The sequence below is a fragment of the Gorilla gorilla genome, chromosome 7, assembly GCF_029281585.2.
Source record: "Gorilla gorilla gorilla isolate KB3781 chromosome 7, NHGRI_mGorGor1-v2.1_pri, whole genome shotgun sequence".
In the NCBI taxonomy this organism is placed as follows: domain Eukaryota; kingdom Metazoa; phylum Chordata; class Mammalia; order Primates; family Hominidae; genus Gorilla; species Gorilla gorilla.
The window spans coordinates 128,938,471-128,956,279 of record NC_073231.2 but is presented as its reverse complement, the minus strand read 5'-3'; the positions used below and the strand labels follow the sequence as shown (position 1 = coordinate 128,956,279).

Below are 17,809 nucleotides of genomic sequence, written 5' to 3'. Positions count from 1 at the left end.
AAAAGGTGGCAAACGCCATTCCAAATGCACCCAATCTCATGTGATCTTGGAAGAATTGGAACACCCAGAACTGCTAGTTACTCGCTGTGTGATTAATTTTGAGCACGAACTTCTTCCTGTGTAAAATGAAAGGGTTAGACCAGGTGATCATCAAAGTCTCTGTTAGAGCTATCAAGGTGCAATTCCAGACTGGAAGACACATGGACAATATGACTGGTTAGCTGGGGGAATTTTAGATAACCAGAGAAGAGAAGTGAGGCATGCATTTTAGTGAAATGGATGGTGTGGATAATAGATGCAGAAATAAGGATGGTGTCTATGGGGATAATGAGGGAAGCTATAAGTTCGAGGAAATAAGTTAGACAGGTAGACAAGATTAGAGAGAACACTGAGAGCCAGGCAGAAGAGTCTGGACTTAATTCAACAGGCGAAGGAAGGAAGCCACTAAAGTAGCATTAGTTAAGAAATGATGATGAATTATTTTAGAAGATGGAAGGATGGGCAGGGCAAGCACTGAGGGCTCTGAGTTTAAGATATTTCTTTAAATTACCATTAGTCCAGAGTAGTTAATGAAGACCAATACAAGGATAGCAATTATGGAAGTGGAGAACAGACAGCACATTTATAGATATTTCAAATTTAAGAAGTTGGGCTGGGCGTGGTGGCTCACACCTGTAATCCTAGCACTTTGGGAAGCCAAGGCGGGCGGATCATGAGGTCAGGAGTTTGAGACCAGCCTGACCAACATTGTGAAACCCCATCTTTACTAAAAATACAAAAATTAGCAGGGCATGGTGGCGCGCGCCTGTAATCCCAGCTACTCAGGAGGCTGAGGCAGGAGAATTGCTTGAACCCAGGAGGCAGAGGTTGCAATGAGCCAAGATCGCACCATTGCACTCCAGCCTGGGCAATAAGAGCAAAACTCCGTCTCAAAAAAAAAAACAAAAACAAAAACAAACAAGTTATATGACTTAGTATTGACTGGATTTAGAAAATAAAGGCATAGGAAGTCATAGAGCTTCAAGGTTTCTAGCCTATGAGACGGGAAGAAAACATGAGAGAGAATTGCAGAAAGAAGAACTCTTTTGGGAAGGAGATAATGAGTAACACCTAAATGAGAGACATCAAACGGAGATGTCCCTCAGGAAGGCAGCAATTTAAGAATGGAGCATACGTGAGAAATCAAGGCCAGAGATGTGACTTTGGGAGTAAGAGCAACAAAATATATCCAGAAAAATGGATAAGTTCCAGGTAAGTTAGAAATAGTAGCATGAAGATTTTATTCTTGATGATATAATATGTAAGTGTTTATAAAAAGCTGATGTTGACTACTTCATCATACATACCTTATTTATTTCTTGTGTTAAAGCCTGAACTGAATATATGTTTAGACTTCCATTTTCCATAATAGATGCAATGTACCGTCCATGTGGGCTAATTGCTGATGAGCTAATTCCTTCATCGAGGCTCCCAATCTCAAAGAGAAGTTTACAAGTCTGCATATTGATAAATCTCATAATACCATCTTGACTTAGTACTCCAAGAACCTAAGAGAGAAAAAATATAAATTCCTAAAAACATGTGATAGTCAATGTCTGAAAGTCCTACTATATACACGTCTTTACATGTATGCAACGTTTGTGTATGTATGTGTGTGTGTATATATGTGTGTGTGTGTGTGTGTATAAATATATATATTTTGAGAGGGACACCTAGAGGAAATTCTATTCTCAGTGAGATATTATATGTTTTATTTTATTATTATTATTATTATTGTTTTGAGATGGAATTTTACTCTTGTTGCCCAGGCTGGAGTGCAGTGGCACGATCTCCACTCACTGCAACCTCCGCCCCCTGGGTTCAAGCAATTCTCCAGCCTCACCCTGCCGAGTAGCTGGGATTACAGGCATGTGTCACCAGGCCCGGCTAATTTTTGTATTTTCAATAGGGATGGGGTTTCACCATGTTGGCCAGGCTGCTCTCGAACTCCTGATGTCAGGTGATCTGCCTGCCTCGGCCTCCCAAAGTGCTGGGATTACAGGCATGAGCCACCGCACCTGGCCTGATATTACCTATTTTAAAATCACAACTTATGGCTCATGTTGATTATATGCCCTGGCTCTAATCAGAACCAGGAGGGAACCTATTATGGTAGACTATGGAAAGGTGCCCTAAGAATCTTCCCTTCCCACAGGCAGATCATGCCCACTGACGACATATACAGGGGACAGAGAGGATTAGACAATGATATAATTTGAATGCGTCTCTCCAACAGCAAATATTGGAAACTTGCTCAATGCAACAGTGCTGGCAGATAGGGCCTAATGAGAGGTGATTAGGGCATGACGGCTCTGCCCTCATGAAAAGATTAATGCTGTTATTGTGGGAGTGGGTTTGATATAAAAGGATGAGTTCGGCTCCCTCTTGTCCCCTCCCATTCCTCCCTCCCTTTCTCACCCATATGAGGCCTTCTACTATATTATGACAGAGAACAAAGGCCTTCAAAAGATGCCAACCTCTAGATCTTGGACTTCCCAGCCTCCAGAACTGTGAAAAATAAACTTACGTTGTTTATAAATTACCCAGTCTGTGGTATTCCAATACAGCAGCACAAAACAGACTAAGACAGACAGTTCCCAACTTTTGCCTCCACACTGGCTATCAGAAACAAGGAGGGTGGAGGGTTTGCCTTCCTGTACCCTTTCCATAGCTAATCAAAGCTAACATCAGCCCTGCTACCCCCACACAAACCTGTCACTCCCACTGAGGCTCCCCACTGTCTGCCTGTTTTCAGCAAATATTTTAAGTAACATTTGGAGAATGGAGAGTTTGTGAGTTGCAAGGGTAGTGGAGGGGTAGGAGGGAAGCTAGGCTTTTAAGGGGAGAGAAAAGTTTAAATTTTAACTCATAATTTCAAAAATTAAGAACATGTAATAAAGGCTGGGCACGGTGGCTCACATCTGTAATCCCAGCACTTTGGGAGGCCGACACGGGCGGATCACGAGGTCAGGAGATCAAGACCATCCTGGCTAACACGGTGAAACCCCGTCTCTACTAAAAAATACAAAAAATTAGCCGGGTGTGGTGGCGGGCGCCTGTAGTCCCAGCTACTCGGGAGGCTGAAGCAGGAGAATGGCGTGAACCCGGGAGGCGGAGCTTGCAGTGAGCCGAGATCGTGTCACTGCTCTCCAGCCTGGGTGACAGAGCGAGACTCCGTCTCAAAACCAAAAACCAAAAACCAAACCAAAACAAAAAAAAATGTAATAAAAAAGTTTAAGCAAATAAACCCCCATGCTGCCTTGTCTAAGTGCAGGTTCTCTTCCCAGTGGCAGTGGCTGGTAAGTGATGCCACCATGTGATTGCTTGAAATGCTGATGTCACTTATCATACAAAAGATGGTAAAAGGCAGTTTGGAGGTGACACTCTATAAAGTTCTCCTGTTGGTTGGCTTGTAGGAAACAAAGCCCCTCATCTGCAGTTGATGCAACTCCTCTGGAAGTCAATTGGGCAAGATCTACCCAAATTACAGATGCACATAACCTTTATGCCACTATTTCAACTCTGGGATTTTATCCTACAAAGAGGATGTGTGAAATGACACTTGCGAAAAGTCATTCAGTGAGCATTATTTGTAACAGAAAATGACTAAAAATAGGTTAACTGCCAATAGGAGACTGGTTTAAAAAATAAACTGCAACACTATGCAGTTGTGAAAAAGAAAGAAGTTCTGCACTGATATAGAACAATTTCCAACTTAAGAATAAAAGGTAGACTGGGCGCAGTGGCTCACGCCTATAATCCCAGAACTTTGGGAGGCTGAGGCAGGTGGATCACTTGAGGTCAGCCTAGCCAATATGGTGAAACCCTGTCTCTACTAAACATACAAAAATTAGCTGGGCATGGTGGTTCATGCCTGTAGTGCCAGCTTCTTGGGAGGCTGAGGCGGGAGAATCACTTGAGCCTGGGAGGCGGAGGTTGCAGTGAGCCGAGATTGCACCACTGCACTCCAGCCTGGGAGACAGAGCTAGACTCCATCTCAAAACAACAACAAAAAAACTGGAAGAATAGAAGGTGCAAGGCTGTATAAAATAATGGGAAAAACATAACACTATATATAACAACAGTGGATATGGGGGGAGGTGAACAACTAGACAAATGGTAGAAAGGCGTGACAGACTTCCTACTGTATGCTTTTTGTTTTCAACCATGTTAATATATTACCTAATCAAAAAGTAAGTAAAATGGACATGATATATACATACATGCATATGTATACATATATATGTAAAACATATATCTAATCTGTTAAAATACAAGATCCACGACAGTCTATTTGAAATGAGAAAGTTAAGGTTTGACAGAACTCAAGTCTTAAAAAGGAATAAGCGAAAGGGGATGGAGGAAGAAGCACTTTGTAAACTAAGGAAAGATACCAATAAAAACATGTTTCACAGGAGTGAGCAACCAGTTAAGATAAATAAAATAACAACACAATAAAAACATTTTAGTTCTAGTCCAATCTTTAATCCTTACAATTAACAGGAATGTTGACGAGTCAATGTTTCTTGTCGTTAGTGTTATAATCTGTAAAATGGGGAGAATATCTTTCCTGCCTATGCCAAAGAATTAAGGATCAAATGAAAAATTGCATGCTAAAGCACACTGCAAACCATAAAGTACAATATAAATTTATAGCATGTTGATTTTATAAAAAGAGCAAATTGTCAATAGTATAAAGAATACAAGATTTTGAAATTTTTTTCGATCCTAGACTCTTCACAAAAATAACATATTTGTCATTTCAAATTCTTGTAACAGCCAGGGTGTAAGTTAAATAAATAAGAGCTAATATAGTTCAGAGACGGATGCGTTCTTTCTCAAAAAGTACAGTGCCCTACATTTATGTTACTAACCTGATTAGAACCAGCATCAAAACTATCAGGAAGAAATTCTAGATGGCGAATGGCTCGAACTTTAGTGGGCATCTGGATAATTCTAAAGAGCTGCCTAGCTTCCAAGCACCACAAATGAAGATGATTTGACTTGCCTCCAGCAGCCAGGATTCGGCCATCTCTATATAAACAAAAAAGTGCGAAAGAAAAACGGGTTCAATTGTTTGTAGCAGCACTGTCCGACAGAACTTTCTCTGATGACAGAAATGTGCTGTGTCTATGCTATCCAATATGGTGACACTAGTCCCATGTGATTATTGAGCACTTGAAATGTGGCTAATGTTAATGAGGACCTTATTTTTTAATTTTATTTAATTTCTATTAATTCAAATACTGGCATGGACAGCTCAGGTTTATAGTATATATTTTTTTACCTACTGTGCTAAGGCACCAGTTTACCAAACATTTGTTTAATGACACGATTGTGGGTTTTTTACATAACACTTATATTTTATAGCATAATCTCAAAGTCACTTATCACTATCCAACTTTCTATATTTCACGTACAGCTATATAGAATTGGTGGTACATGGCTATATGAAAAAAACAAAACAGCCCAAACTTTTTTCCTGCTCAAAGAAAGCTACCTTAATAAGATACAAAAAGAGTAAGTTGTTTTGACTTGCAAGGCCGTTGCTCATTCATTCAACAAGAACTTGTAAAGGACTTACTAATTTTTAAATAGTGTGGTAATACTATGGTTACGTTTCAAGTGTCTGCTATAAGCCAGGTATGGTCCCAGAAGCCATGGACACAGTCAGTTAAGGCTGCACAAGTCAAGTAATCCTGCTCTTACAGGACTTCTGGTCTAGAGGAAGGCAAACAAACAAATAAATGAACTTGATCTCAGCAGGTGATAAGTTCTATATAGAACTATAAAATAAGGTGATAAAAGCTGGGAAAGGAGGAAGATCTGCTACCTGAATGACACAAACAGGCCAGTCATGGGATGACTTGGAGGAAGAATTCTATCCTGATCAGTATTCCAGACTGGCTGGTACAAAAGTGCTGAAAAAGCAATAAGGTTAGTATATAAGGAAAAGTAAGTAAGAGGTCATACTCAAGTGCATTGCCATATGAAAGTACACTGCTATACTCGGATGTGGCTAGAGCAGACTAAGGAAGGAAATGAGATGAAGCGAGGGAGGCGTAGGCCAGGTGACTGAAGGCCTCGGGGGAAATGAGGGGTTGGGCGTTGGATTGTACTCTAAGTGATGAAGGAGGTTAAATAGGAAAGTGACATGATCTGACTTACTGATTTATAAAAACCACTTTATCTGCTGTGTAGAGAATGACTATAAGAAATGAGATTGAAAACAGGGAGAACAAATAAGAAGGCTATTATAGTAGTCTAAAAGAGGCTAGGGTAGCTTGGATTAGGGTAATACCCACAGCAATGAATAAAAACAAATTGACCAATTTGCTATACACTTTGGTTGAGTTGATGGGATTTACTGATGACTTAGAAGAACAGCGTGAGAAAAGAGAGGAATTAACATCTATTTTGTAACTCTTTTCCCTGACTAGAAACAATGATTGGCCCAGTCAAAATGAGAACCCCTAGCATCCGGATTAGGGTCTTGAAATACCATTTCCCAAAAAAGAACCCAGACTCTTTAGAGAAATGGCTGATTCCAGGGTTAGGGCGGGAATTGTACAAGATAAGCTTGGAACATCTTGTCATACCAGGAAGCATGAAAGCTATCACAGGCAACTGGAGTTGTAGTGAAAGGATGCCAAAGCCAGCGAAAAGAGGATCCTATTAGTTAAAGATGAGAGAATTGGAACATCTCTAAGAATGACAGCTGCAATGTATTAAAACTTGTCAACTACTCTAAGCCTATGAGTTTACAAAGATTCAAGACAAAAATCTTCATTAGCCACTTTTGAAAGATGCTAATAAACCAATTCATTACTTCAAAAACTAGTTTAAGAAAAAAGAGGGGAAAATTAAGCATTTACCCTGCCTTTCCTTTACAACTGTACATCAAAGTAACCAAAGGGTTGATGAGAGGAAGTTTCTTTCTATAGAAGGTTATTAACTAATAAGTGAAGAAGAAATGAGAGAATTAGAATAGCAGCATTTTGCTAACTTCTAAGGCAGTACTAGATCTAGGGAATGATCACCAATGGCTACTGACGTCACAAAAGAAAACTGTTCTATGTTGTTCCTTACGAAAGTACACAAACCACCTATAATGTCTTCTTGTCCTTAAATCAGATCAAGCCTCCAGTTTTTAGAAAATACAGGTATAACCAGTATACAGGAAAAATACAGATAACAGAGGATCATATTAAACAATACCACATGAAGACAAGAGCAAAATCCAGAATATAGAAAACTCTAGAGGAGAAATGACCAGTTATTTAATGAATAAACTATAAGGAAAAAAAAAGACGAATATATCAACAAAATACAATCTGTGAGCCTTGTTTTGCTTCTTATTCAAACAAATCAATCATAAAAACCAGTTATTAGACAAATCAAGGATGTTTGAACAATAACTAGATATATGACAATATTAAGACATTCTTATTAATTTTTAAAAAGTGTGATAATAGGTCGGGTGCAGTGGCTCACGCCTGTAATCCCAGCACTTTAGGAGGCTGAGGCAGGCGGATCACCAGAGGTCAGGAGTTCGAGACCAGCCTGGCCAACATGGTGAAACCCCCGTCTCTACTAAAAATACAAAAATTAGCCAGGTGTGGTGGCAGGCACCTGTAATCCCAGCTACTTGGGAGGCTGAGGCAGAAGAATTGCTTGAAGCTGGGAGGTGGAGGTTGCAGTGAGCTGAGATAGTGCCATTGCACTCCAGCCTGGGGGACAAGAATGAGACTTCGTCTCAAAAATAAATAAATAAATAAATAAATAAAGCGTGATAATACTATGGTTATATTTCCAAAACGGCCCTTATCTTTCAGAGATAAACTGAAATATTTATGGATAAAATGATATGCTTAGGTTTTGCTTCAAACAATGCATTGGAGAAGTAGGTGAAGTTATTGATAAAAATAGAAATGGCCGGGCACTGTGGCTCATGCCTGTAATCCCAGCACTCTAGGAGGCCGAGGCGGGCGGATCACAAGGTCAGGTGTTTGAGACCAGCCTGACCAACATGGTGAAACCCTGTCTCTACTAAAAATACAAAAATTAGCCAGTATGGTGGCACCTGCCTATAATCCCAGCTACTCAGGAGGCTGAGGCAGGAGAATCGCGTGAACCCGGGAGACAGAGGTTGCAGTGAGCTGAGATCATGCCACTACACTCCAGTCTGGGTGACAGAGTGAGACTCCATTTAAAAAAAAAGAAAAGAAAAGAAATGGCCATTCGTTGATGATTATTGTAGCTTATGGAAATATTTAGTGGTTCTGATGGAGGAAAGGCTGGTATAAATAAAACAACACACACACAAACAAAAAAGAAGAAGAAATTCTTAGGGGTTCATGTATTTTTCTATTTTTGTGTATATTTGATATTTTGCAAAATAAAAAAAGTTAGCAGATCATATCTAAATTTGAAGGTAACTTTTTCTAATATGACAAAAAGATACTGAATAAAAACTAAATGAAAATTTGTAATTTTTTACCAGAAATTAAATTTCTTAAATATTCCTAGTGTCTTAAAATGCACATTACCTGGTCACAGCAAACACTTTGTATAATATACTAGAGCTTTCAGGTGGAGCTGGCAATTGATATTTGCAAAAAAGTGTGTCACATTCCCAGGCAAAAATGGAATTATCTTTAAAACAGCTGAGGATGGTATTACTCAATGGTAGAAAGAAAACCTAAGGAGGAATAGAGAAAGTTAGTTTTCACATAAGGTTCACATAGAGACTTTAAATTTAAAATTATACAAGTAGTCTATTTTTCTTTATTAAAATATTATTTTCTTAAGCTGGGGAAAATACATTTCTAATATATGACAAGGAGTAATACTGATTATTTCATAAATTATTATTAACTAAAAAAAAAACCCTTCAAACGAAAACTAGGTATACTATAAAGACTAGGCAAGTCACAAAATTCTAAATGACAGTTTAAAAAATTTCACATAATATTATTAAAGAGTTAAATGAAAGCAAGATATAATTTTGAGTACCAATTTTACTTTTAAAATAAAGCACATTGGTCAGGTGTGGTGGCTCACACCTGTAATCCCAGCATTTTGGGAGGCCGAAGCAGGCGGATCACTTGAGGACATAAGTTCGAGACCAGCCTGGCCAACATGGTGAAACCCTATCTCTATGAAAAAATACAAAAGTTAGGCCAGGCGCGGTGACTCACACCTGTAATCCCAGCACTTTGGGAGGCCAAGGCAGGTGGATCACCTGAAGTCAGGAATTTGGGACTAGCCTGACCAACAAGGTGAAACCTCGTCTCTACTAAAAATACAAAAATTACTCAGGCATGGTGGCAGGCAACTGTAGTCCCTGCTACTTGGGAGGCTGAGACAGGAGAATTGTTTGAACCTGGGAGGTGGAGGTTGCAGTGAGCCAAGACCCCGCCACCGCACTTTAGCCTGGGTGAGGGAGTGAGCCTTCATCTCAAAAAAATTAGCCGGGCGTGTGCCTGTAGTCCCAGCTACTCAGGAGGCTGAGGCAGAAGAATCCCTTGAACCTGGGAAGTGGAGGTTGCAGTAAGTCAAGATTGCACCACTGCATTCCAGCCTGGGTGACAGAGCAAGACTCTGTCTTCAAAAAGAAAGCACATACATGCATAGACAAAATGGGGTGTGTGTCTATATATATTACTCCCACAAAATGGGGTGTGTGTCTATATATATTACTCCACAAAATGGGGTGTACGTATTTATTACTCCCAGTGGCGGTGTATGACAGTGTCTTTTCCCTATACTTTCACCAACATTTGATATTTTTTAAACATCTATCAGTAGTTAGTATTTAATATAGTGTTTATATTAGTATATAGTTCTATATATACTATATATAGAGTAAAAAAAGGCACTGTCATACACTGCCGCTGGGAGTAAAAATTAGTTAAAGATGTTATATGATACGTGTCAACAGCCTTAAAATATATATCCTCCCAAATTAGTCAGTTTGCTTTTAAAAGTTAGTCCTGGCTGGGCACGGTGGCTCACACCTGTAATCTCAGCACTTTGGGAGGCTGAGGTGGGTGGATCACCTGAGGTCAAGAGTTTGAGACCAGCCTGGCCAACATGGTGAAACCCCGTCCCTACTAAAAATACAAAAATTAGCCGGGTGTGGTGACAGACACCTGTAATCCCAGCTACTCAAGAGGCTGAGGCATGAGAATCACTTGAACCTGGAGGGTGGAGGTTGCAATGAGCTGAGACTGCGCCACTGCACTCCAGCCTGGGTGACAAGAGTGAAACTCCATCTCAAGAAAAAAAAGTTAGTCCTTTGGGAATACTGGGCAAAGTGTTTCAGGATAAGTAAGTGTTAAGCCATTTTTTTATACCAGTAAAAAGTGCAAATGCATATATAATCCTATCTTATTACAGATTCAGTTCATTTAATGGACAACTGAGAGTGAAACTGATAGTAAAGTTGAAAATGTCATCACTTTATTCTCCTAATTTTCATTTTTCTATCACATAAGCATAAACAATGCTTCCTTTTGTTAATGCAAAATTATTAACGGAAATTAACCAATATTTTCTCATAAAAGTTTCAATGGCCTCGAATATAATTTTGTGTGTCATCTGTACAACACACACACATATATAATGCACTAGAGAACATACTGGTTAGCAAAAATAATCTACTCAGGATTAATGCCAATAAGACAATAAAAAATATGAACTCAACTACATCAGATACTGACAGATCAGGCAAGGGCCTGATCAAGCTCCTCCCTTCTTCCTTGGTTCACTTTGCTAAAGACAATCTGTGGTAGATCTTTTGCTATTAGATTCACTGTTAGGAAGATTTATAATATGAAGGCCTTACAGATTTCTATAATCTATAATGAATGCATTAAAACACTGTTTCAAAACTGATGTCATAAAGTGACTTAAGAAAATTATTATTATAATTAGCAGTCATTTTTCTGGAAAAGTAATAAAGTTTATTCCTACTGGGAAAAGCAGAAGCTTAAAAGTTAATGAGCATCAACTGCTATTTTAGCAGAATAACTGTGATAGATTATTGCCTACATGATTATTCATTACTAGATTTGTGATTTTAATTGCCATATTTTAATGATTATAAAATTGTTCCTAATGAAGCATGTCATTATTATTTAGATAGTGTCATCTCTTGAGAAACATAAAAACCTTAGGAAAAACTTCAAAACATTAACAAAGTATACTTTTTGGGGGGTTAGGTTCAAGGACGGAGCTGTAGTTTTTCCTTGTAGAACACAAAAATTCTAAGCTTTCCAATTCAGTTTTAGGAGGTAGATGAACTCTTTTCAAGGTTTATTTTACCTTATTATTTATTTATTTATTTATTTATTTATTTAGAGACAGAGTCTTCCCTCTGTCACCCAGGCTGGAGTGCAGTGGCGCGATCTTGGATCACTACAACCTCCCAAGCGATCCTCGTGCCTCAGCCTCCCAAGCAGCTGGGACTACAGCATGTGCCAACACGCCTGGCTAATTTTTTGTATATTTTAGTAGAGATGGGGTTTCACTATGTTGGCCAGGCTGGTCTTGTTGGCCAGGCTGGTCTAGAACTCCTGACCTCAAGTGATCCGCCTGCCTTGGCCTCCCAAAGTGCTGGGATCACAGGTGTGAGCCACGGTGCCCAGCCCTTTTTCAAGGTTTAAAGAGTTTAGGATACTAATATTAGCAAGTTAAGGTCAAATGTATTATTTGTATATTTAGTATTTAGTGAGTGTCCTGGGTACACAGGCTGAATTGAGTTCCGCAAAACACTCTTTATTAGATGTTTTCTGATACCCATCACAAAGCCTTTTCTGATACCTACTGAACCACAGTAATCACAAATCCCGGGGATTCCAAAATCCTTAACTAATGAGCTGAATATCTTACCCCCAAACATCAACAAAAGAATAAAAATGTACTAATTTGAAGAGGTATAACTGGTTTACCTGAGAAGCAGTAAGGCTTTAGATAAAGACAGGTTTGAATTCAAACTGCAATTCTCTCCTAAACTATGTGATACTGAACAAATTATTTAATATTTCTGGACAAAGTACTTAATATTTCTGAACTTCGGTTTCTCTTCTTGTAAAATGGGGATAATAATATCTACCCTTTAGGATTAAAGCTTTAAAATAACTATTTAAAATGAAGGTTCATGGAACATACTGAATAACGGGTATCTATTACTATTACTAATAATTACTGCTATTACTGCTTACAAAAATCAGCAGAAAGAGGTTAGAGTGGTAGGTTCTTTAAAAACAGTCTGAAATCAAAGTTCCATAGTTCCTTTTCTGAAACCCTTGGGGCCAGATGTGTTTCAGAATGCAGATTTCCAATTTTAGGTAGGTAGTATGATGTATATTCTATAACATTATGTAGAACTTTAGGAGACCTGGGGCAATGCCCCATACTCAAATACATTAATATTTCAGCCTCATGTCAATTCAGTTCAGATTTTGCTGCCAAATGAATTGAGGTCAGATCCCATTTTGCCACTGAGTTATTTAAATACTTTTGGGTTTCTGAATTGTTAATATAATGTAACTAAAAAATAAATAACAGTTACTCCACAGTTTTGTTTTTTTGAGACAGGAGCTCACTCTGTCGCCCAGGCTGCAGCACAGTGGTGTGATCTTGGTTCACTGCAACCTCCGCCTCCTGGGTTCAAGTGATTCTTATGCCTCAGCCTCTTGAGTAACTGGGACTACAGGCACACACCAGCATACCAGGCTATTTTTTGTAGGGACAAGGTTTAGCCATGTTGCCCAGGCTGGTCTCAAACTCCTGGGCTCAAGCAATCAGCCTGCGTGTTAAAAGTGTTGGGATTACAGGCATGAGCCCATGTGCCTGGCACCCTACAGCTTAAGCAAATTATCTAACTGCACTGAGATAATCCTGTCATAGGCTTGATGGTAAAATTGCAACAGATGCAATTTTACTAAGCACTTACTATACAACCAGCACTGTGCTAACTTTGCATAGATTATCACACTTAATGTTGAAACCAACCCTGAGGGAGGTGCTACGGCTGAGTATTCCTTATGCAAAATGCTTGGAACCAGAAATGTTTTGGATTTTTTGGACTTTGGAATATTTGCATTATACTCACCAATTGAGTATCCCTGATCCGAAAATCTGAAATCTTAAATGCCCCAATGAGCATTTCCTTTGAGTTTGATATTTGAGTATCATGTTAGCACTCAAAAAGTTTCAAATTTTGGAGCATTTGGGATTTCAGATTTTCAAATTGAGAATCCTCAACCTGTATTGTTTACTATTTTTTCCCATACATAAGATAAATAATTTGTCAAAAATGTTTAACATGAATCTACTCAAACCTTTAGACTTAACGTCTAGTTTACAGAAAATGCAGGTGAAAGACAGACAAGTTAAACAATAACGATGAAACAGAAAAAACAACTCCAGAATGTGGGGCATTTTCTGAGATAACTGGTCTGATCTCTCCAGAAAATTAATGTCATGAGAAAAAAAGTAGAAGACTGTGTGGGATTAAAACAGCCATCAAAAATGAAATCCATAACAAAAGACCCAAAGCAAGTTACTGAAGGGTTGCATGTGCAATCAAAACAAACAGATAAACAAAAGTTCTATTTAAAATATAGAATCAGAATCTGTAATAAAAATATGAGTTTAGTAAGAATTTGGTAAGAATTATCGTTTTTAGGGGCACATGTTCTCAGGCTCTCCTGAGGGCTGTGTCATGGGAAAAAATTTTTTAAAAAAACGAACGTTTTACTTTAATATTAAGGTTACAGTTATTTCCTGTTTATAGCTGAAGTGGTCATCACCTGGCCCATCTCTAGTCTTTGTACAGCCCAGGAGCTAAGAATGGTCACTTTTTTTTTTGAGATGGGTCTCACTGTGTTGCCCATCTTGGTCTTGAATTCTGGGGCTCAGGGGATTCTCCCACCTCAGCTTCCAGAGTAGCTGGGTACCTGGCTTTAAATGGTTACATTCTGAATGGTTATATAATTTTGCTCTTGAACTGCAAAGTCAAAAATATTTACTGGCCCTTTAAGAAAAATTTGCTGATAACTTATATTATAGTGTATTTTATTTTATTTTATTTTATTTTGAGACAAGAGTCTCGCTCTGTTGCCCACACTGGAGTGCAATGGTGCAATTTCGGCTCACTGCAACCTCTGTTTCCCAGGTTCAAGCGATTCTCCTGCCTCAGCCTCCCCAGTAGCTGGGATTACAGGCATGTGCCACCACGCCCAGCTAATCTTTGTATTTTTAATAGAGATGAGGTTTCACCATGTTGGCCAGGCTGTTCTTGAACTTCTGACCTCAGGTGATCCACCCGCCTCGGACTCCCAAAGTGCTGAGATTACAGGCGTAAGCCACCGTACCTGGTCCTGTTTTATTATTTTAGAGCAATTTACTATATGCACACATCACACTATACATACATTTTCACATTTAATTTTATTCTTATAGCACTAACATTAATATACTTAGGCACACATCACACTATACATACATTTTCCACAGTCCTAATTTTTAAACTAAAATGTCTAAATGTCCAAGCAAGGTTTGCGTTGGCAACTATTCAGCGTATACTCATTTTAATTTCATAGTAAAAAGAACAGATGGTTTTTGTGTCATGTGTCATTGTTTCATAACTCTGTTTCCATGTGGGTTCAACTCCCAATGTTCTCTTCTTTGGAACTTAAAATTCAAAATGTAAGTACTAAAGCAATTAAAGAAGAAAAGACCTACTAAGACATTTGGCCTAAATCCCTAATGAATAAGCTGGCACAACTTTTATCTCTTTTTAATTATTAAAAGCACATTAAAGAACTCTGGGATTTCCATGGAGACTACAAAGTAAATTTTTGGTTGACATGCATTGCTAGCTGTTCATGTTAATAACCTAGAAATTAAAAGCAGTACTGCATGTATAATATAACCTGAAGCAAAATAATTAATCACACAAGAGACTCACATACTCCTGAAAATAATATTTAGCTAATGAAATAGAAAGAAAAAAAACCTGAAAACCAAAAGACGGTGGGCGTTAAGGAGACGGCCTTCCTTGCACTAAAACAACCTAGCAATGCCACATTTGAAGTGGCTTTGAGGAATAGGGCCTGTGTGCTCATTTGAATAAAATCAGCCAAACAGAAAGCTTTGAAGAGGAAAGACCTATAATTCCATCTTCCTCTGACTTCTCCACTTCTAACATTTTGAACACCAAAGCCTGGCACAGAACAGGTGCCCAGGCTGGGCGTGGTGGCTCACACCTGTAATCCCAGCACTTTGGGAGACCAGGCGAGTGGATCACTTGAGGCCAGGAGTTTGAGACCAGCCTGGCTAACATGGTGAAACCCCGTCTCTACTAAAAATACAAAAATTAGCTGGCTGTCATGGCGCACGACTGTAATCCAGGTACTCAGGAGGCTGAGGCAAGAGAATCGCTTGAATCTGGGAGGCAGAGGTTGTAGCGAGCTGACATTGTGCCACTGCACTCCAGCCTGGGTGCCAGAGCCAGATTCCGTTGCAAAGGAAAAAAAAAAAAGAACAGGGAGGAAGAAGGAAGGGGAGAGAGGGAGGGGGAATTGGTGATGTGGACAATGTAGCATGACACAAAGTGCCAGCTCCCTTAGGGTGGAAGTCACAGACAGACCCCTAGAGCTGAAGAGATATGACAGGCTTGGATATGGGGACTTGGAGGAGGAAGAGTGACAGGGGCACTACAAAAAGGGTGGGACGGCCAAAAGCTCCTTGACTCCATCCCAGGATTTGGGAGGCCTGACTCTGCAGAAAGGCTCCAATCTGGCTTCACATCCTGCCGGCTCTGGCACTTGCAGCCGCCAGTGCTTCCAGTCTCCAGACCCCGTGTCTTTGTGTTTGGGGAACAATAAACACTGCCTACTTCATTGAGGCAGTGTCAGGACTGAGTTGAGATAATGTATGGAAAGTTCTTAATACAATGCCTGAAGCATAGTAAATGCTTCAGTAGCTATTATCACAATTGAAGAAAGGGTTAGATTTGACTAGGTGGAGAGAATGGGAAGGTTACTGGGTGTGGTAAGGAGGGAGGAGAGGGTAGCAGCGTGGAAACCCTATGAAAGAGACCAGTTTGGATGTCATATAGGAAATCACAGGAGATGACAGCCAGGGGACATAAAGGACAACATAACAATGGGAGCTACTATATAAGGGCCTGGCACTCGGCCAAGCCGTTGACATGAATTATTTATTTTATCTCATTTTCTCACCAGCCCTGGTAAGGTGGTTACCACAGACCCATTTTCCTGCTCAGGAAACGGAAGCCCAGAGAGGTTGGTTATGTGGCTTGTCTGTTAAAAGAAATGATAGAACCAAACTGGGGCATCTGTGGGGCTCAGAACAAGAGTACAACTGGAGGCCCATATACCATATGTTTCTACATAGTTGGAAAAAAACAAAAGAAATGGATTTTTAAAAGGTGGTATATTTACACAATGGAATTCTAAACAGCAATAAGAAAGAACAAACTACTAATAAATATAATATGGATGGATCTCAAAAACATTATGCTGAGTGGGGCTCGGCATGGTGGCTCACACCTGTAATCCCAGCACTTTGGGAGGCTAAGGCGGGTGGATCACAAGGTCAGGAGATGGAGACCATCTTGGCTAACAACAAAAAAAATTAGCCGGGCCTGGTGGCAGGCACCTGTAGTCCCAGCTACTTGGGAGGCTGAGGCAGGAGAATGGTGTGAACCTGCGAGGCGGAGCTTGCAGTGAGCCAAGATCACACCACTGCACTCCAGCCTGGGCAACAAAGCAAGACTCCATCTCAAACAAACAAACAAACAAACAAACAAAATTATGCTGAGTGAAAAAAGCCTTACATAAACTATTATTGTATAGTTCTATTTATATGAAATTTTAGAATAGGCAACACTAGTCCATGGTGGGAAAACATAAGAGTGGTGGTCACCCAGGGAGGGAGATGATGGAATTTTCTGGGATAATGTAATGCCACATCTGCATAGGTTACACAGGTGTGTGTATTTGTCAAATTTAACAAATGAATACTTAAGACTTACATATTTCATTATATATAAATTTTAAATCAACAAATATTGACCCCTAGTCAATTAAGTACAGGCTTAAGTATTCCGGGGAGTATGCTGATGACCAAAGTTTACTTTAAAACACACACACAGCTGGGCATGGTGGCTCATGCCTGTAATCCCAGCACTTTGGGAGGCCGAGGCAAGAGGATTGCTTGAGCCCAGGAGTTTGAGACAAGCCTGGCCAACATGATGAAACCCTGTCTCTACTAAAAATACAAAAATTAGCTGGGCATGGTGGTACATGCCTGTAGTCCCAGCTACATGGGAGGCTAAGGCAGGAGAATCGCTTGAACCTGGAAGGCAGAGGTTACAGTAAGTTGAGATCGTGCCACTGCACCCCAGCCTAGGTGACAGAGCGAGATTCTGTCTCAAAACAAAACAAAACAAAAACCAAAAAAAAAGAAAGATGGATAGACCCATAAGAGAGTATGGTACCATGTAAAGTAGAGTAAAGGATAGTACAGTAACATGTTAATGGCAGAATCTAGATGCTGAATGTACACGTGTTCAAAAATTCTCACAAATCTACTGCATGTTTCAAATTTTTCATAATAAAATGTCAGAGGGTTAAAAATGAAAACAAAAGCAATCAACTAAATAACTTTCGCCTTAGGACAGTTGAAGTTACATAGCTATAATTTTAGAAAAGAGCTCACTAAGTTATAAATT

At 39.5% G+C, this 17,809-nt stretch overlaps 1 protein-coding gene across 19 annotated transcripts in view; it reads right to left on the bottom strand.

Moving 5' to 3' along the window:
* Positions 1 to 17,809, bottom strand: part of TBC1D31 (TBC1 domain family member 31) — a 95,808-nt gene that overhangs the window by 62,695 nt on the left and 15,304 nt on the right. For all 19 annotated transcript variants that reach the window (XM_055348708.2, XM_019032459.4, XM_055348706.2 and 16 more), the window contains 3 exons: positions 8,589 to 8,740; positions 4,914 to 5,073; positions 1,347 to 1,547 (listed from right to left, as the gene is read on the bottom strand). In XM_055348708.2, coding sequence (XP_055204683.1) covers positions 1,347 to 1,547; positions 4,914 to 5,073; positions 8,589 to 8,740 — 513 coding nt within the window. The remainder of the gene's footprint in view (positions 1 to 1,346; positions 1,548 to 4,913; positions 5,074 to 8,588; positions 8,741 to 17,809) is intronic.